The 25,349-nt window shown below is 52.6% G+C and overlaps 1 protein-coding gene across 1 annotated transcript in view; it reads right to left on the reverse strand.

The window, feature by feature from the left end:
* Positions 1–2,739: 2,739 nt before the first annotated feature.
* Positions 2,740–25,349, reverse strand: part of LOC146009609 (pulmonary surfactant-associated protein D-like) — a 32,148-nt gene continuing 9,538 nt past the window's right edge. Inside the window, exons 2-4 of the mRNA XM_083150057.1 lie at positions 9,257–9,295; positions 7,226–7,312; positions 2,740–3,116 (exon numbers count right to left, since the gene is read on the reverse strand). Of these exons, the coding sequence (XP_083006183.1) occupies positions 2,740–3,116; positions 7,226–7,312; positions 9,257–9,295 (503 nt within the window). The remainder of the gene's footprint in view (positions 3,117–7,225; positions 7,313–9,256; positions 9,296–25,349) is intronic.

The raw sequence follows: 25,349 nt of genomic DNA on the forward strand, positions 1-25,349 counted from the left end.
CTGCTCCCCCTGCATAATAATAGCTGGACCCCAGAGGCTGCTCCCCTGTATAATAACAGGACCGACAGGCTTCCCCCCCTGTATAACAGGACCCCACAGGCTACTCCCCCTGTATAATAACGAGCCCCCACAGGCTGCTCCCCCCTGTGTAATAAAATTACACCACAGGCTGCCCCCTATATAAAAGACACAACAGGCTACTCCCCTTGTATAATAGGACCCCACAGACTGCTCCACCTGTATAACAGGACTCGACAGGCTCCTCCCCCATGTATAATAATGGGACATTACAGGCTGCTCTCCCTGTGTAATAATGGGACCCCACAGGCTGCTCCCCCTGCATAACAGGACTCGACAGGCTCCTCCCCCATGTATAATAATAATATAATACAGGCTGCTCTCCCTGGCCCTTATTCTGATCAGTGCGGTCGGAGCCGATTATGCGGCCAGGACCGTGCGTGCGAAACCCCGCCTTCCATACGGATCGCCAACTCCGTCCGTATGCGGTAAGAAGCTGTCCGAACGGACCGCACGTGTATTTTTCACGGAATACGCCTCCTCCATCTAAGGGAACCTCCCCCATCATTCGATGGTCGCAGACCATCGAATGCAGGACCGAGTGCTCCACCAGCACCCGCAACCTCAGACCACACGGACATTTTTCCGTGCAAAAGCAGAGATCAGGGCGGGCAGCTGACATCCGGCGATGTCATATGTCCGCCCCCTACATGTGCGTCACGGCCGCATTACCATACGTACGCCCAGCGTTTTCATGGGAACTCCCATGAAACGCGGGGCGTATGCATATGGTAATGAGCCCAAATAGCCCTTCACGCCCCTCTCCACCCCCTGTTCGGAGTGTTCACATATCATGCGGAATTTCGCCGTACGCCCCGCTCGCACATGCGCAGAGACGTCTCTGCACATGCGCAGACACAAAACATCGGCGGGCCGAACGCACGCGGATATATCTGCACCGATCAGAATAAGGGCCCCTGTGTAATAACAGGACCCACAGGCTGCTCCCTACTCCCTCTTACCTGATCTTGACATCGGAGTTGGACACCTACTGTAGGCGGGCTGCAGTGCAGGCTGGACCTGTTCAACTGAAGTAAGCTGGAACGCAGAGAGCGCACAGCCCCACTGGTCTCCATAAACATGGCCGCCGGCCTCCTGCACTGAAGACATGTCTAGTGCAGGAGGCCGGCGGCCATGTTTATGGAGACCAGTCCGAAACTGGTCAGCACTTAGCCGTTGCTGCAGCCACCGAACCAGGTGGCCCGCATACAATTCGTTTGAGCAGCCCGGGGGGCACATGGCATCCTGCCCCCCGGCCCAGCCCACCCCTGGATGCCGGCATATTTATTTTATGTTTTGTCCTTTTGGCAAGCTTTGGGTGACTTGTTCTATGGTAAATTCACACTGCCTTTCTGGTAGTACCCGTGTGTGGTTATTCATTCTTTCTAACATTAAAAATATTTTAAGTGATCCCATAGTGGTCTGTAGAAACAAATATAAAATGTGTTGCTTTTGGTTACTTAGATATATTTATGGTGAACTTAACTTTTGGTGTAACTATAGATGCACCAAATAAAAATATATGATGGAATTATAAAACCATACTAATAACAGGAAAGAGTTTTGAAACGTAAAATTATTAATAGGCTTTATTGCAGTAGCGTAACTAAACATTTTGCTCCCCCCAAATCTCTGCAGGTCCCCCCCACCCCCGCAGTTAACCCACAGTTAACCCCCCCCCCACGCAGGTAATCCCCACACAGGTGCTGTGAGCTCACCTGTGGTTGGAGCCCGGGACCCACAGAAGATTAGAAGATTTGTCTGTGGTCCCGGCTCCCCTGTACGCTCTAGAGATGGGTTGTTCGCAAATGAAGCAGGTCTTTTGGACGGATCCCATAAAAGACTGAGGGAGCTACCGATCCCAAAGAGGTGAACCGTCATTCTTTTACTTTGTTTCGTTTTTCATTACAATGCATTTGCCTGAGCTCAGCACTGCCACCTGTGGCAGCTGAGATGTACTAACTATGGAGACTTCGTACAGTGCTGCGACGGCAAGCAAAAGAAAGTATAACAAGGCTGATGCTGCTAGGGATGGCTATCGGTGCAGACACCATTGATGTTTGCCATAGATGGTGATTCTGCACCCAGCCATCGATCAGTGTTTTACTCAATTGTGTATGTTCTTATTTGTTCATCTCACTGTTTTAAAAATAAAAAAAGTAAAAAATAAATGGCAATAAATGATTGTAAAACAAATTATGCTTCAATATTATCAAATTACCCCTTCTTTCAAAGTGAACCGTTGATCTATGTATAAGATACGTATCTTTTCACGGACTGATCTGCTGGATCCCAGCTCTCTTTAGTGACCCGTTTTGCCCATATCTAGTCTGCTCCGTCCTGGCTCCAGTGTCTAATGAAAATGGACCGTCACAAAATGTCCGCCCCGATACAACAGACAGTTTTCTGCTGTATGGGGGTGGACATTTTGTGATAGTCCGTTTAGATTAGAAGCAGAAGCCAGGAGGGACAGGGGAGCGGGGACCACAGAAAAATCTTCTGCATGTCCCGGGCTCCGATCACAGGTGAGCTCCCGGCAGCGGCATTACAATAGCCCCGCAGACCCCGGTGCCCACACCAATAAAGCGCCTCCCCGCCACCGCAGGGTCTGCGGGGCTATTGTTATGCCACTGCTTTATTGGTTATTCAAAGTTTTGGTTTTTAGGAAAATTCACAAATATTTAATCGTTGTTTATAACACTTTTCGTCATTCCACTTTCCAGTCAAAGTCATTTCCACACAATCCTCATCTCCTTTCTGATTAGGTTCCCAATCATTCCAGTTTGAATATTTGATTACTTCTCCATTTTGGTACCTAAAAGTACCTTCTGTTTTTTCGTCCGTAATTCCCAGGTAGGCATATGTGTTGAATTGTAGGATAAAATCGAAAATTGCTTTGTTCTCCTCAGCATTCCGTGGTGTTGCCATCTTACCACCAGCCATCGAACATATTTCAATTGACTCCTCATATGAAACTACCTTACCACTTGTAAAATACATTTTATCTTTGTAACTGGCTCCTCTAGAAAACAACAAGGCTGAAATACATAGAACATTGCTATTAACATACAATAAAGCAGCACACTTAATGAAAATATGTTTTAAAAAACTTAGAACAAATGATGTGCATTCCAAAGTGCTGTGTGATGGTGAGGGGGGTAGTAAAACTAAACTTCTAATCTTCCATCCCCCGAACATCCCCTCTTCTCCCACTATCTCCATCAGCATTGGTGAAACCGAGATCACCTCCACCGACCAAACGCGCTGCCTCGGTGTCATCATTGACTACTCCCTCTCTTTCACCCCCCACATTCGTGCTCTCTCACAGTCTTGCCACTTTCACCTACGCAACATCTCACGCATCAGACCATTCCTCTCCACTGACGCGACCAAAATTCTCATTCACTCTCTTGTCATCTCCCGCCTTGACTACTGCAACATCCTTCTCTCTGGGCTACCTCTCACCCACCTCGCACCTCTCCAAACCATTCTTAACGCTGCCGCTAGGCTCATCTTCCTCTCCCGCCGCTCTACCTCCGCCTCCCCCCTCTGTCTATCTCTTCACTGGCTCCCCATTCCTTTCCGAGTTCTCTTTAAACTCCTCACCACCACCTACAAGACTCTCTCCTCCTCCACCGCTCCTTACCTCTCTTCACTGATCTCTATCCACACTCCCTCCCGTCCTCTTCGCTCCACCTAATCACCTCCTCCCACTCCCGTGTCAAAGACTTCTCTCGCGCTGCCCCCCTGCACTGGAACAACCTCCCGCCACCCATCAGGCTTTCTGATTCCCTTACCTCATTCATGCGCTCCCTCAAAACCCACTTTTTTCAACTAGCCTATCCCTCCTCCTAACCTCTTTTGATCCTCCTATCCTGCCTCCGTTCCCCTCCATTCCTACTTATCCTGTTGTTTTTCGTTCGTCCACCCACCTATTTTTAGTATGTTAACTCTTATAAGCAGGGTCCTCCTGCCTCACGTACTCACCCTACCTCTTTACCTCACCTGTCCTCCTGTCCTGTTCTTCCCTTCCTCTACTTCTTCAGTCTCCTCGACAATTTTGACACCTACTTCTGAACTGATGCTGATTTTATTTCTACCAGCTTTACCCCTATTTATACTGTATTTTTCAACACACCCTGTACGTTACCTTGTCATTTGTTTTTTGTTTGCTATGTACGGCGCTACGGACACTTTGCGGCGCCTTATAAATAAACGTACTACTACTAGTAAATGACATGCATTAATCTTTCGGCTTATAAAAATTTTGGGTACTTATGTATTATCTGGGCGCCCGATTTTTTCATTGCATGCCACTACTTAAGGCATACGATGCGATGCGATTTTTCATTGTAAAGACCCGATTTTTCATTGTATAGTCACCCATGGGTAATTTCATACCCCCACTATTCAACTACGCATGGAGTTGATTCTATATAGGGTGGCGAGCGGACGCGGATTACTTTACTTGTATTCTGCATCCTCTCGCGGGGCTCGCTGCGCTCGCCACGGTTCGGACTGCAGATAATTGATTCGCTCAGTCTATCAAATTAGCCCCTGATGCCGACAGAGGAATTATGCTTTGCGTGCCTCAATCGGAGCATTATCCACAATATTAACCTCAGTTGGGTAATGATAATTATCCCAGATCCCATGCTGTATTGGCCGAAAATGGAACAACATTTGGGCAATAAAAACAGACTATAATAATAAATTGGTCCAAAATTTGGTACTTATGTAATATCTGGGCGTCCGATTTTTCATTGTAAAGACCCGATTTTTAATTGTATAGTCAACCATGGGTGATTTCAAACCCCCACTATCCAACTACACATGGAGTTGATTTTATATAGTGTGGCGAGCGCAGCGAGCCCCCGTGCCCGAAGCGTGGCGAGCGGACGCAGAATACATGTAAAGTAATCCACGTCCCCTCACGGGGCTCGCCACCCTATATAGAATCAACTCCATGCGTAGTTGGATAGTGGGGGTATGAAGTCACCCATGGGTGACTATACAATTAAAAATCGGCATTTTTACCTATCTGGGAATAAAACTTGTTTTAGAGAAAATCCTTCTACCTCCCATACTTTGGTTCAAGGAGGAGGGAGCGATTAAAGGACATGCTATGTGAACATAGGGACCTACATACAGGTCAGTTTATTTCCAAATGTGAATGGTGTGTACTGCTGGTTGATTTTGGAGTCTATTGGCGGATACGCTTTATCCAAAGATACCTTTACGTGAATATAGGGACCAGTTCCCAGGTCAGTTTTGATATCAATTGTGACACCAAAAAAAACATACATGTGGAGTGGTGGAATAAGGAATTGTGGATAAAGAAAACGCTATGTGTACATAGGGACCCACACTCAGGTCAGTGTGTTCCAATACCCTCTGGGATCCCAGTAGAATTTCTGGTTATTAAAGAGGACATCTACCCATAGTACTACAAGTCACCATTGATTTATCAGGGCCGGTTTATTGTTCTTCTTTTCTTGGTTGTGTGTATTAAGGAGTGGTGCTCCTTGGACAAGGAACCAGGCAGCGATTATAGAGAGCGCAGTGGAGCTGAGAAAAATATTGTTGTATACTTTGTACTAAGGATGATTGCTGGGGCACTTTTGCAGGTGCTTAAGAAATGTACCTGGGTGATAGAAACAGGGTTCTCTATGTGGCATACTGGAACAGCATTTTTTAACATATACTGAAAATTTGTAAAAACCATTCAGCCTTATCAGTGAGTGTGGGAGTGTATGGTCTAAACCAGTTCTTCCAGATCCTTCCACATATAGGGGTAGAACAGTAAGCACGTGCAGTTGGTCAGTGAGAGCTTAAAAGAAATGGGAAGCAGAGGCTTGTGTCCAGGGGAGAGAGGCTGGGGACATGGAATAGGCAAAATTGGTTTCCTTGGTCCCTGGCATTATAGGGCAGCGTGTGGGTATTGCTATGAAGAGCGAGATGGAAACCGCAGTGGGAGAGTAGCAGTGTGCAGCGTTCAGTGGAAAGAACAAGGGGAATCCCCATCTTTTGGGGTACCGCAGAAGATTGTGAAAAGGTGTGAGTCATGCGAGAGGTGGATCTGGGTGAGTTTTTGTAAGTCACACAGCATGTTAAAGGCCACCCATCGAGTAATTTCCATGAGGTATCCATTTAGATAGACTGAGAAAATCCCCAGAGAGAGATAGCACCAAAGAGCGTTCCAGTTTGCTGCTGCGACACTATTGAGCCCAGGATATGTAATGTACTGCTGTCCCATTATTGTTTATGCTGCCATCGGGGGAAGTGCTGGACTGATGCAAATAGATGTAACAATTACAAGTGTGTACTGGATGAGAAGGAGGAATTAAGCAAATGCTTTTTTATGGGATAACCCTGTGTGATGAGATGGCCTGGCACCCAATTCTTTCTGCACTGCAGTGCACTGGCGCTACCACATCACTCATGTAATTACACTCCTGAGTATAGAGGGTACCCATTGGTACGTATGCCTAACCCATGACCAGCCGGAGCAGAGTAAGTGTAAAGTATATCAACTGTGACAATGCAGGGGTATTCAGTGATGCCCAGTGCTAGGCAATTGTTACAACTTTGTAAGATAGGGAACATTAAGGCTCAGGCTCACACAAACATGACAACAGGTAACATACAACTGTATATGTTTTATATTTTATGGTAGCAATAAAATAATTACAATTAATAATAATTTAAATAAATGCCAAGCTAATCATCAAATTCCCTCCCTAGTACAGATCTTACCCACGCAGAGTTCCTTAAGAGAGAAAGAACTCAATTTATTCTGCCCAATGTAAGTCCCACTTTCTTCAACGTCTCCCTTTATTCCCATTGAAATTCATTTGCTGTTAGGCCAAAAGATTATTTTGATACCATATGAGAGGCTAAATCCCCAATGTAAGGAACCTTTGCTTTGTTTATTAGGTAGTCCATGTTGTGTGGGAGCCATTCAGTCTACCTGCTGTCTCGGTGGGTCAGTAGGAACCAACCAATGTTAAGGGGGTGGGTATAAAAATAATAAGAGACATATTTGGAACAAAAAAAAAAACACAATGTCACACAATGTACAACACTATGATGCCTATACCTATATCCCACATTACACGCCAATACCTATCAAAAGGATCATACTAACCTTTTCTCTGTACAGCTATGTTGGACTGCAAATTACGTAATTGCACTTCAAGAGATGTTAGCTTTTGTTGCAGATTTACAAATAATACTGTAAAAGTAAAGCCATCTATAAATTAGTCTAGCATTTGTGGTTTATTTTTAACTGTAATTAACTATGCGTGTATAGAGTAACATCAATAATGCAATAATTATACTGTTTCAAATTATTGTGTCAATCTATAATACTAAAAACATTTTGGAAAATTATTTAGATACAGATGGGAGCGCCTCTCGGCCAGCTCAGGGAATTGCCAGGCAGGCTGAAAGGCGCTTCATCTGATAGGGACACGCAAGAGTCTCACACGCTTGTGCATCCCAGTCACTCGGCAGCGGGGAGCAGACTCCCTGCCCCTCTCTGCTTCAGGGAGATTGGCAGGGTTAGTGGAGGCTGCAGGCCACAACGGGGGAGCAGCAGGGAGCCGGCAGAGGGCTACATCAAAATGGGGCGTGCAAGCGTCTCAAGCACACGCTTCACCTTCTGCGGATGGCGCAAGGTGTTGGATGGTGATTGAATCGCCAGGAGCAGCTCTAAGGAGAGCTGCTAAATCTGTACACTTTTGATGTGGTAGAACCTCAAATTTTGTACTTGCAGATAATTATGGGAGGGAAAACCTTGTTAACATTTGCTCACATCTCTATGCCTAGGAACAAAAATAAGCAAGAGTTTCCTCTTGAATAACTTCCATTATATAAGAATTTGAATTCTGATGGAACCTCAAGGCTATTTAGTCTCCGTATTTGATGCAAAGAAGAATGTACATTTAAAATAACAGAAAAAAGTCTTATATTATTAATATAAAGCTAAGAACTATCACATAGAGAATTGCACTAAGCATGCGGAAATGTTCTGATAAGGGAGTGTAAGTATTAGCAATAATCTGCTTACTAAGCATCAGGATCCATGAAATTACTTTAGGTTCATTTACAAAGAACAATACTTATACATTCAAATCAGGGCTTAAAGTGGTCCTGGAGTGGTGGTGGAACTCATTTGCCCTGCCACTAACTACCCCCCCCCCTCTTCCCCCTTTAGGCAGACCCCGAGCAAGTGCTGGGGTTTTTGGCACCCCTGCGAAATACTAAATTTGTACCCTCTTTCTCAAGCGTTATGACCTACATCTCAAAAAGGGACAGTGGTCTCACAATAGTACCCCCAATTCAAATGGTGCCACAGAGTAGCACATTGCACTGCATATTCCTCCACAAAGTAGTGCCCCTATACAAGTTACGCTACACAGTAGTACTCCTTAAACATGTATGCCAGACAGTAGTGTTGCTTAAACATAAGGCCCACAGCAGTAGTACCCCTTAAACAAAATTGCCACAGTAAGTGTTATTTATACACATATCTGTTCTGTCCCTCCAGTAGCATCCCCTCCTCTCTTCTTCACTTCATTGGCGGTGATGGCATGACATCACATTCGCCTGGCCAGAAAAGGAAACCGCTGGTGGGACAGACTTTTCTGTTGGAATTACTGTACATGTCGGGGGTGGAATGGAGTTACCCCTACTATCACAAGTAGTGGAAACCAGTTCCACCCTGTCCCCCCCCCCCCCCTCCTTCCTTCACACTCACACTTTAACACCTGATTGGAAAGAATGTACTGTGTATATGTGTATATTGTACTTATTCTTATGGATTTGAATGCACAAAAGAACAAACTACCATGGGCTATATTCTCAAATTGAAGTTTTCAAAATGTATCTTCATTCTTTAAAAAAAAATGTGGTACTTATGTAATATCTGGGCTCCCGTTTTTCTTATGAGACCGTGTCCCCTCGCGGGGCTCGCTGCGCTCGCCACGCTTCGGGCACAGTGGCTCGCTGCGCTCGCCACACTATATAAAATCAACTCCATGCGTAGTTGGATAGTAGGGGTATGAAAAAATGGGGTGCATTTAACATGGGAGCCCAGATAATACATAAGTACCAAAAATGTTGTTCTGCATGCACATACGAGACAGTATTATTATACTATCAGTACCCAACACACCTGAGTCTCCAGCGCTGTACCCTTTCTCTCCCTTGACTCCTGGAAAATAAAGTATATGAGCCAATTCAATATACTGTACATTTGAAGAGGCAGCCAAAATAATTCCAATGTTTCAATTCTTCGTGAATTAAAATGCATTTATGACTATTTAAATAGTAGTTGATAATAGTTGACATCGGATTGTTGAAAGTGCTTGCTTGTGACCATGAGTTTTGGGATAATGTAGGTGTGCACAGACCATTTCATTAGGGGGTGCACCATTGAAGGGGCATGTTTACCACCACCAACTGGGCATCAATGCAAACTAAATAGAAGGTGACTTATTTATGTATATGGGCTTCAGAATAAATATTTCCTCAATACACACATATACCAGAAATGGGGACAGTGCGTGCCCAGGGCTGGCAACAGAAATGTTTGTGCCTCATACACTGTTTTTTCTCTGGGGCCCCCCAGCTGAACAGCCCCTCCTGGCAGCTGCTCTCCATAAGTACAGTCCGCTGCACACTGTGCAAGAGCTGTGATTAGTTGCCATAATTTTAATTCCGTCCCACAAAGAAGTCCACCGCACTGAGCAGATATTTTGTTTTTAAACTATTTTCCTTTAGTAGTACTCTTAGCTGGGGCTTGGGGGGGGGTGGCGACGACTTTTATTTAGCTCATCCATCTTATATTTGCATAATTCTTTCTCTCACTCATACACTCGGTCTCTGCCTACAAATCTCTTCTTTTTCTGTCTCTTTTAAACACTTATGTCGGTATATTATTAGGCTTGCCGAGGCTATATTGTACATACACTGCCTCTTGCATATATACACAGAGGTGTAGCAAGGGCGGAGCGCAGGAAGATGGCATGGCGCCGGAGCTGTGCCAGTACTGCCAGCTCGCCCGCCAGCTCCCCCGCTCCCCCGCCCACTCCCCGCTGTGTCCGGGAGAGATGTGCTATGTAAAATGCATGCCTCCCGCTGGACCGCTAGCCAATGGGCGCTTGCAGTCCAGCAGCCAAGCAACTGATGGCTGCTGGACCGCGAGCGCCTATTGGCTTGCGGTCCAGCGGGAGATGTGAATTTTAAACAGCAGTACATCTCCCGACTCCCGGACACAGCGGGGAGCTGGCAACAGGCGGACCGCAGATACAGCCAGGGGCAGGGCTGAGGACTCAGAAGAAAGCAGCTGCTGTGGATGCTGCGTACTGGGGTAGCCACCGCTGGGGGACTAGCCACTGTGGGAGCTGACACAGAGCGACGGAGCTGCTGAGGACCATCAGTGCTGGGGCAGAATAGACTAAATACTGGGGGAATACAAAAGAAAGAAAGTGGCGCTGATAATGATGAAATAATCAAAAAATAAATTTAATGTTATTTAAAACGACATAGCATGTAGCAATTGTATACAAAATTATCCTAAAACATATACAATGAAAAAATACATGTAACAATAAAATAATAATATAATAAAACAATCTAGCTGGACCAGAAGCTGGATATGTGTCGACCCAATGAGTACAGTTCAGAAAGGATTTTCAGTTAATTGGAGGTTCAAATAACCCTCTGGGCTGATAGTTACCACTCGTGGCCGTTATCATCAATTTCAGGAATTTTATAATGGTCCTCAAATAGGTGCGACTGTGGGACCTCTGAGGGTCCAAAACCCCTTAGGTGTGGTGGGTTGCCGATGGATGGCTATAGATGTCTCCAACGTCGCTAGAGGCTCCAAATAGAATGGTGATGACCATAGGCAGGTGTCCTCAGGGTTGGTGGCTTAAGACCGGCTGGTCAATGATCTCAATCGTGTGAGGCCAACCTTGATTCCTGCTGGAAGTTCTGGTTAGCGTTGTGCCAGAAATGGTGCCCTGCTGCTGCAATGTGCAAAAGTGGAAGGGCTCTTGGGGTGGAGATGAGCGGCCCAGGGTATAGAGAGTCCTGAATGAAGGGTCACAAATAGGGATCAGCTTGTCCTGGTCCAGGTAAAACCTGACGCGTTTCGCTGCTTGTAGAGGTGCAGCTTTTTCAAAGGTAGGAGCCCTTCCACTTTTGCACATTGCAGCAGCAGGGCACCATTTCTGGCACAACGCTAACCAGAACTTCCAGCAGGAATCAAGGTTGGCCTCACACGATTGAGATCATTGACCAGCCGGTCTTAAGCCACCAACCCTGAGGACACCTGCCTATGGTCATCACCATTCTATTTGGAGCCTCTAGCGACGTTGGAGACATCTATAGCCATCCATCGGCAACCCACCACACCTAAGGGGTTTTGGACCCTCAGAGGTCCCACAGTCGCACCTATTTGAGGACCATTATAAAATTCCTGAAATTGATGACAACGGCCACCAGTGGTAACTATCAGCCCACAGGGTTATTTGAACCTCCAATTAACTAAAAATCCTTTCTGAACTGTACTCATTGGGTCGACACATATCCAGCTTCTGGTCCAGCTAGATTGTTTTATTATATTATTATTTTATTGTTACATGTATTTTTTCATTGTATATGTTTTAGGATAATTTTGTATACAATTGCTACATGCTATGTCGTTTTAAATAACATTAAATTTATTTTTTGATTATTTCATCATTATCAGCGCCACTTTCTTTCTTTTGTATTTTGACATTTTGGGGCTGACAACCCCTATATTAAGTGGCTGCTCTTGGCTCAGCACCCGTGGTAGCGCCTGTCCGTGCCCCTCAGGGAGCACCCCAGCATCTAAATACTGGGGGAGCTGGGACAGAGGAGACCAGCTGCTGGGGGAGCCTAGGCTGAGGGACCACCAGTTGCTATGGGAGCTGAGGCAGAGACCAGCTGCAGCGGGAGCCAGCGCAAAGAAGACATTAACAATGCAGGTAACAACTGGAGTCCAGGAGACCTGTCACAGCACAGCTTGTACTAGGGAGGGAGACTGACCAAATTCTATGCCAACCCATTTCTAACACCTGTTCTCTCTCTCCCCTGCCCTGCCTCCCCATTCTCACTCCTCCTCTCATCCCCTCTGCACCCACATCCCCTCTCTTGCTCTCTATCCACCTGCCTCTCTCTCACTCCCCCTCTCTGTGTCATCTCTCTCCCCTCTCTTGCCCCACCTTTAGCACATCCCCACCACCACAGGAGCCAGCTTCAGGGCACAGGAGCCCCTACTGCTAGTACTTGGTGGGCAGGGAATAACAGAGCACCCCCCTTGCCTTCCTTCTCTCACCCCATAGGGGGGCCTTTAAAATTTTTGCTATGGGGCCCATAAAGTCCTACTTACACCTCTGAGCCTCTCCCTGTGTTTTGGCCATGGGAGGGCTGCTGCGCGGTGTGTGCCTGCGCGCAGCTCCTCCTATGGACCTTTCTGAAGCACGTGAGCCGTCATAAGGAAGACCGACTCTGATGCCCGGCAGAAACAGCGCTGGCGGAGATTCGAGGAACACATGGTGCAGTGCGGTGGCATCGCTCACTTCTTCTCACACCACTTCTCTTTTATATATATATATATATATATATATATATATATATATATATATATATATATATATATTCCATTGACAAAAAACCTTACGGTTTCACATGTCCCATTAAGGCTTCTTACACGTGATCTGGCATTTCAGAAACCTGTTGTAACTCTTCCACTCAAACGCCAAAAAGCAATGAAATTCCGATCATTAAGGCTGACGCCTTAATGAACGTGTTCCTTGCGCAATACAGATATGGTACGCCATCACAGCCTGTGGGTAAGTGCAGATTCAGCACTCTCACAGAGTGAGATTGCTGTCACTCACACAATGGTGGAGCTGCTAATTCACAGATTTGTGTGCTCATTGGAATACACACATGCAGTCTATGCAACTGAATGTCTGAGCAAAAGAGAGCTGAGGTTATGGGGTAAAAGCGGTGTTGATTGGGGGAGGAGAAAGTGTCATGTGGATGGGGAGGAATAGAAATGTGTAGATAATGGAAAGGCTAAGCAGCACTGATGGGGGAATAACAAAGCAGATGGGTGGAAAACAGTGGCACAGATTGGGGGAGATAAGACAGAGTGATGCGAGTAGGTGGGAAACAGTGGAACAATTAAAGGTGGCCCAGATAGGAAAAAGAACGTAGCAGGGATGGTGGGTAGACAGAGGAGTGTGGATGGGTGGCAGAGCAAAGATGATGAAGGGAAAACAGTAAAACAGATGGAGAGAGGAGACAGCAGCACAGATGGAAGGAAACTGTGGCATGGATGAGGGGACAGAGCAGCCTGGATGGAGAGGGAGACAGTATCACTAATAGAGGGGAAGCCAGTGGCACAGATAGAAGGAAACAGAGTGGCATTGATGTGGAAAGACAGGGCAGCACAGGTGGGGGAATACACATTGGCGTGGATGAGGGAATACAGATAAGCATAGATACGAGAACACAAAGCAGTAAGGATTGGGGAAGACAGAGCTACATGGAGGCATATACTGTAGGAGAAGAAAGTGTAGCTGCATAGTAGTTGGAGTATTAAAAGTTTTTGCAATTATGCAAGATGTTTGTGGTAACTGCATGTGAATACTAAATGAAATGGGTAGTAGGTAGTGAGTGTGAGATGTTGGACCCCAGTGGTATAGTTCTAATAACTCAGTGGGATAGACAGTGTTAGATGATTGCAGGTATTTATTAGGATGAGTGCGCCACATAACTGCCCAGACCTTCAGTTGCATAGACTGCATGTGTGTATTCCAATGAGCACACAAATCTGTGAATTAGCAGCTCCACCATTGTGTGAGTGACAGCAATCTCACTCTGTGAGAGTGCTGAATCTGCACTTACCCACAGGCTGTGATGGCGTACCATATCTGTATTGCGCAAGGAACACGTTCATTAAGGCGTCAGCCTTAATGATCGGAATTTCATTGCTTTTTGGCGTTTGAGTGGAAGAGTTACAACAGGTTTCTGAAATGCCAGATCACGTGTAAGAAGCCTTAATGGGACATGTGAAACCGTAAGGTTTTTTGTCAATGGAATTTCATAGCTTTTTTTCAATTTATTATTTTAATTCAGAAATCTAAAATTTCACTAAGAATAAACATTGGATTTATTTAAACGTTTAACAATAACACACCCCTGGCAACGGGTAGTGTTAGGCTGTGTGTGTGTGTATAGATAGGGTTAGGCTATGGGTGTGTGTGTTTGGTACCTGCGTTTTAAACCTTGTACACACACACAGTCAATGATACCTATCCTTACATATACATGACACGCTGACTCTACCAGGTCACGGATCAACTGAGAATGTATGTATGTATGGATAGGGTTAGGCTACATATGTGTTTGTGTGTATGTATGAATGTATGGATAAGCTATGGGTGTGTGTGTACAAGGTATACAGGTGCCAGGAGGTACAGGAGTCAATGATGCCTACCTATACATGACACGCTGACCCTACCAGGTCATGGAATTCCACAAGGCTGGGGGCTCCTCCAGGGAGCGGCGACCGATCTGCTCCCGCTGTCTGACTTGGTGGTTTCCCTTCCAGCAGCGAGTTCCAGGCAGCCACTCCCCCCTCGGTGTCCACAGATGGTGAGCGGGAACACAGTGCCAGGCCACCCCTTCCTGGCATGGCAGTGGTGTGGGCTCCGGACTGGATCGGCGGAGTTAAGGGGAGAGTCAATGGGGTGACCAGGGTGGTGGGCTTCCTGTCGATCTCTGCCCTGTTCAGCAATGGCCATGGGAGGGCTGCTGCGCATGCACGACCATGCACAACTCCTCCCATGGTCCTCCCTGCAAAGACCATGGGAGGTGCTACATGTGACTGCGCATGTGCAGCATCTCTCCCATGGCCATTTTGCTTTTGGGCAACGATCAAATTAGTTTTGGGTATGAACAAAAACGGCTAAGAGAAATGTGACCAATTTTAATGTAAAAAAAAAAGGGAGGGAGGGAGTGAGTCACACCATACCTCTGGCGCTATATTGAATAAAATTATTAATAGGCAAGGAAAGACGCATATGACAACAAGCAAACCAGCTTGTAAGTAGTAAAATAAAACAATTGGAAAGCTGTCTCAGCGCTACCAGTTATACCTTTGATTAAAGTAGATCCACCTTTACAATAACGGCACAAGACTCAGTTCAATTGAAATATCAAAAATATTTTATAAACACATAATAATAAATTCATATACAAAAACATACATAAATCACATGCATTTAATGGTAAACTAATGTAACTTAAGGTGCTGGCATCCCAATTAATTAAAATAAATGAATGTAGCAGCAGCAGCAGACCTCACTTGAAGATTAGAGCTCAGGCAGGATGGTGATGGAGCTGGCGGAAAAGAGCTGGGTCATGGTCAGAGCGCAAAGAAAAGAGGGACCAGCACTGGTTCAGGCACGGGGGGGGGGGGGCACTGAAGGGGGACAGCGTAGACAGGGGGGACACTGAGGGGGCTCAGCATACACCTGGGGGGGCACGACAGCGTACACACGGGGGGCACATGAGGGGGGACAGCGTACACACAGGGGGCACTGAGGGGGGATAATGAGGGGGCACATCGTACACATGAAGGGCAGTGAGGGGGCACATCCTACACCCGGGGGGGGCACAGCGTACACCAGGGGGGGCACAGCATAAACACGGGGGGGGGCACTGAGGGGCAATAGCGTACACATAGGGAGGTACTGAGGAGGGACAGCATACACATGGGGAGGTACTGAGGGGGGACAGCATACACATGGGGGTGCACTATAGGGGCACAGCATACACACGGGGGGCACAGCGTACACATGGGGGCACTGAGGGGGGACAGCGTACACACGGGGAGGCACTGAGGGGGCACAGCATACAAATGGGGGGCACTGACAGGAGACAGCGTACACACGGAAGGCACAGCGTACACACGGGGGGCTCTGAGGGGGCACTGTGTACAAATGGGGGGTACAGTGTACACCCAGGGGTGGGGCACAGCGTACACAGGGGGGCACTAAGGGTGGTCAGCATACAGAAAAGAGCTGGGTCATGGTCAGAGCCCAAAGCAAGTGCCCGCCGGCAGAGGGATAAGCACTGGTGCAGGCATGGGGGGTTTGCACTGAGTGGGGGCAGCGTACACATGGGGGGGCACTGAGGGGCTATAGCATACACACAGGGAGGCAATGAGGGGGGACAGCGTACACACGGGGGGTGCACTAAGGGGGGACAGCGTACACATGGGGGGTGCACTAAGGGGGCACAGCGTACACACGGGGAGCACAGCATACACACGGGGCACGGCGTACACACAAGGGGGCACGGCGTACACACGGGGGCACTGAGGGGAGACAGCGTACACACGGGGGGCACTGAGGGGAGACAGCGTACACACGGGGGGCACTGAGGGGAGACAGCGTACACACGGGGGGCACTGAGGGGAGACAGCGTACACACGGGGGGCACTGAGGGGAGACAGCGTACACACGGGGGGCACTGAGGGGACACAGCGTACACACGGGGGCACTGAGGGGACACAGCGTACACACGGGGGGCACTGAGGGGACACAGCGTACACACGGGGGGCACTGAGGGGACACAGCGTACACACGGAGGGCACTGAGGGGACACAGCGTACACACGGGGGGCACTGAGGGGACACAGCGTACACACGGGGGGCACTGAGGGGGGCACAGCGTACATACGGAAGGGGGGCACAGCGCACACACGGAGGGGGGCACAGCGCACACACGGAGGGGGGCACAGCGCACACACGGAAGGGGGCACAGCGCACACACGGAGGGGGCACAGCGCACACACGGAGGGGGGCACAGCGCACACACGGAGGGGGGCACAGCGCACACACGGAGGGGGGCACAGCGCACACACGGAGGGGGGCACAGCGCACACACGGAGGGGGGCACAGCGCACACACGGAGGGGGGCACAGCGCACACACGGAGGGGGGCACAGCGCACACACGGAATGGTGCACTAAGGGGGCACAACGTACACACGGGGGGCACAGCGTACACACGAGGGGCACTGTGGGGAGACAGCGTACACACGGGGGGCACTGAGGGGGACACAGCGTACACACGGGGGGCACTGAGGGGAGACAGCGTACACACGGGGGGCACTGAGGGGAGACAGCGTACACACGGGGGGCACTGAGGGGAGACAGCGTACACACGGGGGGCACTGAGGGGGACACATCGTACACACGGGGGGCACTGAGGGGGACACAGCGTACACACGGGGGGCACTGAGGGGGACACAGCGTACACACGGGGGGCACTGAGGGGGACACAGCGTACACACGGGGGGCACTGAGGGGGGCACAGCGTACACACGGGGGGCACTGAGGGGGGCACAGCGTACACACGGGGGGGCACAGCGTACACACGGAGGGGGGCACAGCGTACACACGGAGGGGGGCACAGCGTACACACGGAGGGGGGCACAGCGTACACACGGAGGGGGGCACAGCGTACACACGGAGGGGGGCACAGCGTACACACGGAGGGGGGCACAGCGTACACACGGAGGGGGGCACAGCGTACACACGGAGGGGGGCACAGCGTACACACGGAGGGGGCACAGCGTACACACGGAGGGGGGCACAGCGTACACACGGAGGGGGCACAGCGTACACACGGAGGGGGGCACAGCGTACACACGGAGGGGGGCACAGCGTACACACGGAGGGGGGCACAGCGTACACACGGAGGGGGGCACAGCGTACACACGGAGGGGGGCACAGCGTACACACGGAAGGGGGCACAACGTACACACGGAAGGGGGTACAATGTACACACGGAGGGGGGATGGTGATGGAGCTGGCGGAAAAGAGCTGGGTCATGGTCAGAGCGCAAAGAAAAGAGGGACCAGCACTGGTTCAGGCACGGGGGGGGGGGGCACTGAAGGGGGACAGCGTAGACAGGGGGGACACTGAGGGGGCTCAGCATACACCTGGGGGGGCACGACAGCGTACACACGGGGGGCACATGAGGGGGGACAGCGTACACACAGGGGGCACTGAGGGGGGATAATGAGGGGGCACATCGTACACATGAAGGGCAGTGAGGGGGCACATCCTACACCCGGGGGGGCACAGCATAAACACGGGGGGGGGGCACTGAGGGGCAATAGCGTACACATAGGGAGGTACTGAGGAGGGACAGCATACACATGGGGAGGTACTGAGGGGGGACAGCATACACATGGGGGTGCACTATAGGGGCACAGCATACACACGGGGGGCACAGCGTACACATGGGGGCACTGAGGGGGGACAGCGTACACACGGGGAGGCACTGAGGGGGCACAGCATACAAATGGGGGGCACTGACAGGAGACAGCGTACACACGGAAGGCACAGCGTACACACGGGGGGCTCTGAGGGGGCACTGTGTACAAATGGGGGGTACAGTGTACACCCAGGGGTGGGGCACAGCGTACACCCAGGGGTGGGGCACAGCGTACACAGGGGGGCACTAAGGGTGGTCAGCATACAGAAAAGAGCTGGGTCATGGTCAGAGCCCAAAGCAAGTGCCCGCCGGCAGAGGGATAAGCACTGGTGCAGGCATGGGGGGTTTGCACTGAGTGGGGGCAGCGTACACATGGGGGGGCACTGAGGGGCTATAGCATACACACAGGGAGGCAATGAGGGGGGACAGCGTACACACGGGGGGTGCACTAAGGGGGGACAGCGTACACATGGGGGGTGCACTAAGGGGGCACAGCGTACACACGGGGAGCACAGCATACACACGGGGCACGGCGTACACACAAGGGGGCACGGCATACACACGGGGGCACTGAGGGGAGACAGCGTACACACGGGGGGCACTGAGGGGAGACAGCGTACACACGGGGGGCACTGAGGGGAGACAGCGTACACACAGGGGGCACTGAGGGGAGACAGCGTACACACGGGGGAGCACTGAGGGGAGACAGCGTACACACGGGGGGCACTGAGGGGACACAGCGTACACACGGGGGGCACTGAGGGGACACAGCGTACACACGGGGGGCACTGAGGGGACACAGCGTACACACGGGGGGCACTGAGGGGACACAGCGTACACACGGGGGGCACTGAGGGGACACAGCGTACACACGGGGGGCACTGAGGGGACACAGCGTACACACGGAGGGCACTGAGGGGACACAGCGTACACACGGGGGGCACTGAGGGGACACAGCGTACACACGGGGGCACTGAGGGGGGCACAGCGTACACACGGAAGGGGGCACAGCGCACACACGGAAGGGGGCACAGCGCACACACGGAGGGGGGCACAGCGCACACACGGAAGGGGGCACAGCGCACACACGGAGGGGGGCACAGCGCACACACGGAGGGGGGCACAGCGCACACACGGAGGGGGGCACAGCGCACACACGGAGGGGGGCACAGCGCACACACGGAGGGGGGCACAGCGCACACACGGAGGGGGGCACAGCGCACACACGGGATGGTGCACTAAGGGGGCACAACGTACACACGGGGGGCACAGCGTACACACGGGGGGCACTGAGGGGGACACAGCGTACACACGGGGGGCACTGAGGGGGACACAGCGTACACACGGGGGGCACTGAGGGGGACACAGCGTACACACGGGGGGCACTGAGGGGAGACAGCGTACACACGGGGGGCACTGAGGGGAGACAGAGTACACACGGGGGGCACTGAGGGGAGACAGCGTACACACGGGGGGCACTGAGGGGGACACAGCGTACACACGGGGGGCACTGAGGGGGACACAGCGTACACACGGGGGGCACTGAGGGGGACACAGCGTACACACGGGGGGCACTGAGGGGGACACAGCGTACACACGGGGGGCACTGAGGGGGGCACAGCGTACACACGGGGGGCACTGAGGGGGGCACAGCGTACACACGGGGGGCACTGAGGGGGGCACAGCGTACACACGGAGGGGGGCACAGCGTCCACACGGAGGGGGGCACAGCGTCCACACGGAGGGGGGCACAGCGTCCACACGGAGGGGGGCACAGCGTCCACACGGAGGGGGGCACAGCGTCCACGCGGAGGGGGGCACAGCGTCCACGCGGAGGGGGGCACAGCGTCCACGCGGAGGGGGGCACAGCGTCCACGCGGAGGGGGGCACAGCGTCCACGCGGAGGGGGGCACAGCGTCCACACGGAGGGGGGCACAGCGTCCACACGGAGGGGGGCACAGCGTCCACACGGAGGGGGGCACAGCGTCCACACGGAGGGGGGCACAACGTACACACGGAAGGGGGCACAACGTACACACGGAGGGGGCACAGCATACACACGGAGGGGGGCACAGCGTACACACGGAGGGGGGCACAGCGTACACACGGAGGGGGGCACAGCGTACACACGGAGGGGGGCACAGCGTACACACGGGATGGTGCACTAAGTGGGCACAACGTACACACGGGGGGCACTGAGAGACAGCGTACACACGGGGGCACTGAGGGGAGACAGCGTACACACGGGGGGCACTGAGGGGAGACAGCGTACACACGGGGGGCACTGAGGGGACACAGCGTACACACGGGGGGCACTGAGGGGACACAGTGTACACACGGGGGGCACTGAGGGGGACACAGCGTACACACGGGGGGCACTGAGGGGGACACAGCGTACACACGGGGGGCACTGAGGGGGACACAGCGTACACACGGGGGGCACTGAGGGGAGACAGCGTACACACGGGGGGCACTGAGGGGAGACAGAGTACACACGGGGGGCACTGAGGGGAGACAGCGTACACACGGGGGGCACTGAGGGGGACACAGCGTACACACGGGGGGCACTGAGGGGGACACAGCGTACACACGGGGGGCACTGAGGGGGACACAGCGTACACACGGGGGGGCACCGCGCACACACGGAGGGGGGCACCGCGCACACACGGAGGGGGGCACCGCGCACACACGGAGGGGGGCACCGCGCACACACGGAGGGGGGCACCGCGCACACACGGAGGGGGGCACCGCGCACACACGGAGGGGGGCACCGCGCACACACGGAGGGGGGCACCGCGCACACACGGAGGGGGGCACCGCGCACACACGGAGGGGGGCACCGCGCACACACGGAGGGGGGCACTAAGGGGGCACTGAGGGGGAGACAGCGTACACACGGGAGGCACTGAGGGGAGACAGCGTACACACGGGGGGCACTGAGGGGAGACAGCGTACACACGGGGGGCACTGAGGGGAGACAGCGTACACACGGGGGGCACTGAGGGGAGACAGCGTACACACGGGGGGCACTGAGGGAGACAGCGTACACACGGGGGGCACTGAGGGGAGACAGCGTACACACGGGGGGCACTGAGGGGAGACAGCGTACACACGGGGGGCACTGAGGGGAGACAGCGTACACACGGGGGGCACTGAGGGGAGACAGCGTACACACGGGGGGCACTGAGGGGAGACAGCGTACACACGGGGGGCACTGAGGGGAGACAGCGTACACACGGGGGGCACTGAGGGGAGACAGCGTACACACGGGGGCACTGAGGGGAGACAGCGTACACACGGGCACTGAGGGGAGACAGCGTACACACGGGGGGGCACTGAGGGGAGACAGCGTACACACGGGGGGCACTGAGGGGAGACAGCGTACACACGGGGGCACTGAGGGGAGACAGCGTACACACGGGGGGCACAGCGTACACACGGGGGGCACTGAGGGGGACACAGCGTACACACGGGGGGCACTGAGGGGAGACAGCGTACACACGGGGGGCACAGCATACACACGGGGGGCACTGAGGGGAGACAGCGTACACACGGGGGGCACTGAGGGGAGACAGCGTACACACGGGGGGCACAGCGTACACACGGGGGGCACTGAGGGGGACACAGCGTACACACGGGGGGCACTGAGGGGAGACAGCGTACACACGGGGGGCACTGAGGGGAGACAGCGTACACAAGGGGGGCACTGAGGGGAGACAGCGTACACACGGGGTGCACTGAGGGGAGACAGCGTACACACGGGGGGCACTGAGGGGAGACAGCGTACACACGGGGGGCACTGAGGGGAGACAGCGTACACACGGGGGGCACTGATGGGAGACAGCGTACACACGGGGGCACTGAGGGGAGACAGCGTACACACGGGGGGCACTGAGGGGAGACAGCGTACACACGGGGGGCACTGAGGGGAGACAGCGTACACACGGGGGGCACTGAGGGGAGACAGCGTACACACGGGGGGCACTGGGGGGAGACAGCGTACACACGGGGGGCACTGAGGGGGAGACAGCGTACACACGGGGGCACTGAGGGGAGACAGCGTACACACGGGGGGCACTGAGGGGAGACAGCGTACACACGGGGGCACTGAGGGGAGACAGCGTACACACGGGGGGCACTGAGGGGAGACAGCGTACACACGGGGGCACAGCGTACACACGGGGGGCACTGAGGGGGACACAGCGTACACACGGGGGGCACTGAGGGGGACACAGCGTACACACGGGGGCACTGAGGGGGACACAGCGTACACACGGGGGGCACTGAGGGGGACACAGCGTACACACGGGGGGCACTGAGGGGGACACAGTGTACACACGGTGGGCACTGAGGGGAGACAGCGTACACACGGTGGGCACTGAGGGGAGACAGCGTACACACGGGGGGCACTGAGGGGAGACAGCGTATACACGGGGGGCACTGAGGGGAGACAGCATACACACGGGGGGCACTGAGGGGAGACAGCGTACACACGGGGGGCACGGAGGGGAGACAGCGTACACACGAGGGGCACTGAGGGGAGACAGCGTACACACGGGGGGCACTGAGGGGAGACAGCGTACACACGGGGGGAGACAGCGTACACACGGGGGGCACTGATTGGAGACAGCGTACACACGGGGGCACTGGGGGGGACAGCGCACACACGGGGGCACTGGGGGGGGGAGAGCGCACACACGGGGGCACTAAGGGGGGGATAGCACACACACGGGGGCACTGGGGGGGGGCCAGCGCACACACGGGGGCACTAAGGGGGGGGATAGCACACACACGGGGCACTGGGTACACACAGGGACAGTGGGGTGGGGGAAAGGGTACAGTGGGGGGACAGATTTACCTGGGTGCAGCTGCTCCTCTGATGACCAGGGTGGCTTCTTTCTGCCTTCCTGGTGGCGGAGGCAACTCAAGGAAGCGCCTGAATCTGGTCCGCAGTCTGTGGAAGCGCCTCATTCCCGGCGGTACCATGGGGTGGTCAGCGTCTAGGCAGGAAATATAATAATAATATTAAAGGGCACAGCGTCCAGGGGGCACTGAGGGGGGACAGCGTACACACAGGGGGCACTGAGGGGGGGACAGCGTACACACAAGGGTCACTGAGGGGGGGACAGCGTACACACAGGGGGCACTGAGGGGGGGACAGCGTACACACAGGGGGTACTGAGGGGGGGACAGCATACACACAGGGGGTACTGAGGGGGGGACTGTGTGCACACAGGGGGCACTGGGAGAAGTGCCGCCCTCATTTATGCATACTACACACACTGCCTCCCTAATTCATACATACTACACACACTGCCGCTCTTATTCATACATACTACATACACTGCCGCTCTCATTCATACATACTACACACACTGCCGCTCTCATTCATACATACTACACACACTGCCGTTCTCATTCATACATACTACACACACTGCCGCGCACATTCATACATACTACACACACTGCCGCTCTCATTCATTTATACTACACACACTGCCGCTCTCATTCATATATACTATGTACACTGCCGCTCTCATTCATACATAATATGTACACTGCCGCCTACATTCATACATACTACACACACTCACGGTCTCATTCATACTACACACACTGCCGCCCTCATTCATACATACCACACACACTGCCGCTCTCATTCATACATACTACACACACTGCCGCCCTCATTCATACATACTACACACACTGCCGCCCTCATTCATACATACTACACACACTGCCGCTCTCATTCATACATACTACACACACTGCCGCCCTCATTCATACATACTACACACACTGCCGCCCTCATTCATACATACTACACACACTGCCGCTCTCATTCATACATACTACACACACTGCCGCTCTCATTCATATATACTATGTACACTGCCGCTCTCATTCATACATACTATGTACACTGCCGCCTACATTCATACATACTACACACACTGACGCTCTCACTCAAATATACATACACTGCTTCCATACATACATACTGCACACCCTGCCGCCCTCGTTCATACATACTACACACCCTGCCGCCCTCATACATACCACACACACACTGCCGCCCTCATTCATACATACCACACAAACTGCCGCCCTCATTCATACATACCACACACACTGCCGCCATCATTCATACATACTACACACACTGATGCCCTCATTCATACATACTACACAGACTGACGCCCTCATTCATACATACTACACAGACTGACGCCCTCATTCATACATACTACACAGACTGACGCCCTCATTCATACATACTACACAAACTGACGCCCTCATTCATACATACTACACAAACTGACACCCTCATTCATACATACTACACACGCTGCTGCCCTCATACATACTGCACACACTGCCGCCCTCATACATACATACTACACACACTGCCGTTCTCATTCACACATACTACACACACTGCCGCTCTCATTCATACATACTACACACACTGCCGCTCTCATTCATACATACTACACACACTGCCGCTCTCATTCATACATACTATGTACACTGCTGCCTACATTCATACATACTACACACACTGACGATCTCACTCAAATATACATACACTGCTTCCATACATACATACATACTGCACACACTGCCGCCCTCGTTCATACATACTACACACACACTGCCGCCCTCGTTCATACATACTACACACACTGCCGCCCTCATTCATACATACTACACACACTGCCGCCCTCATTCATACATACTACACACACACTGCCGGACTCATTCATACATACTACACACACACTGCCGGACTCATTCATACATACTACACACACACTGCCGGACTCATTCATACATACTACACACACTGCCGCCCTCATTCATACATACTACACACACTGCCGGTCTCATTCATACATACTACACACACTGCCGGACTCATTCATACATAC

Source organism: Crinia signifera, chromosome 6 (assembly GCF_055691185.1).
Source record: "Crinia signifera chromosome 6, ASM5569118v1, whole genome shotgun sequence".
Lineage (NCBI taxonomy): Eukaryota > Metazoa > Chordata > Amphibia > Anura > Myobatrachidae > Crinia > Crinia signifera.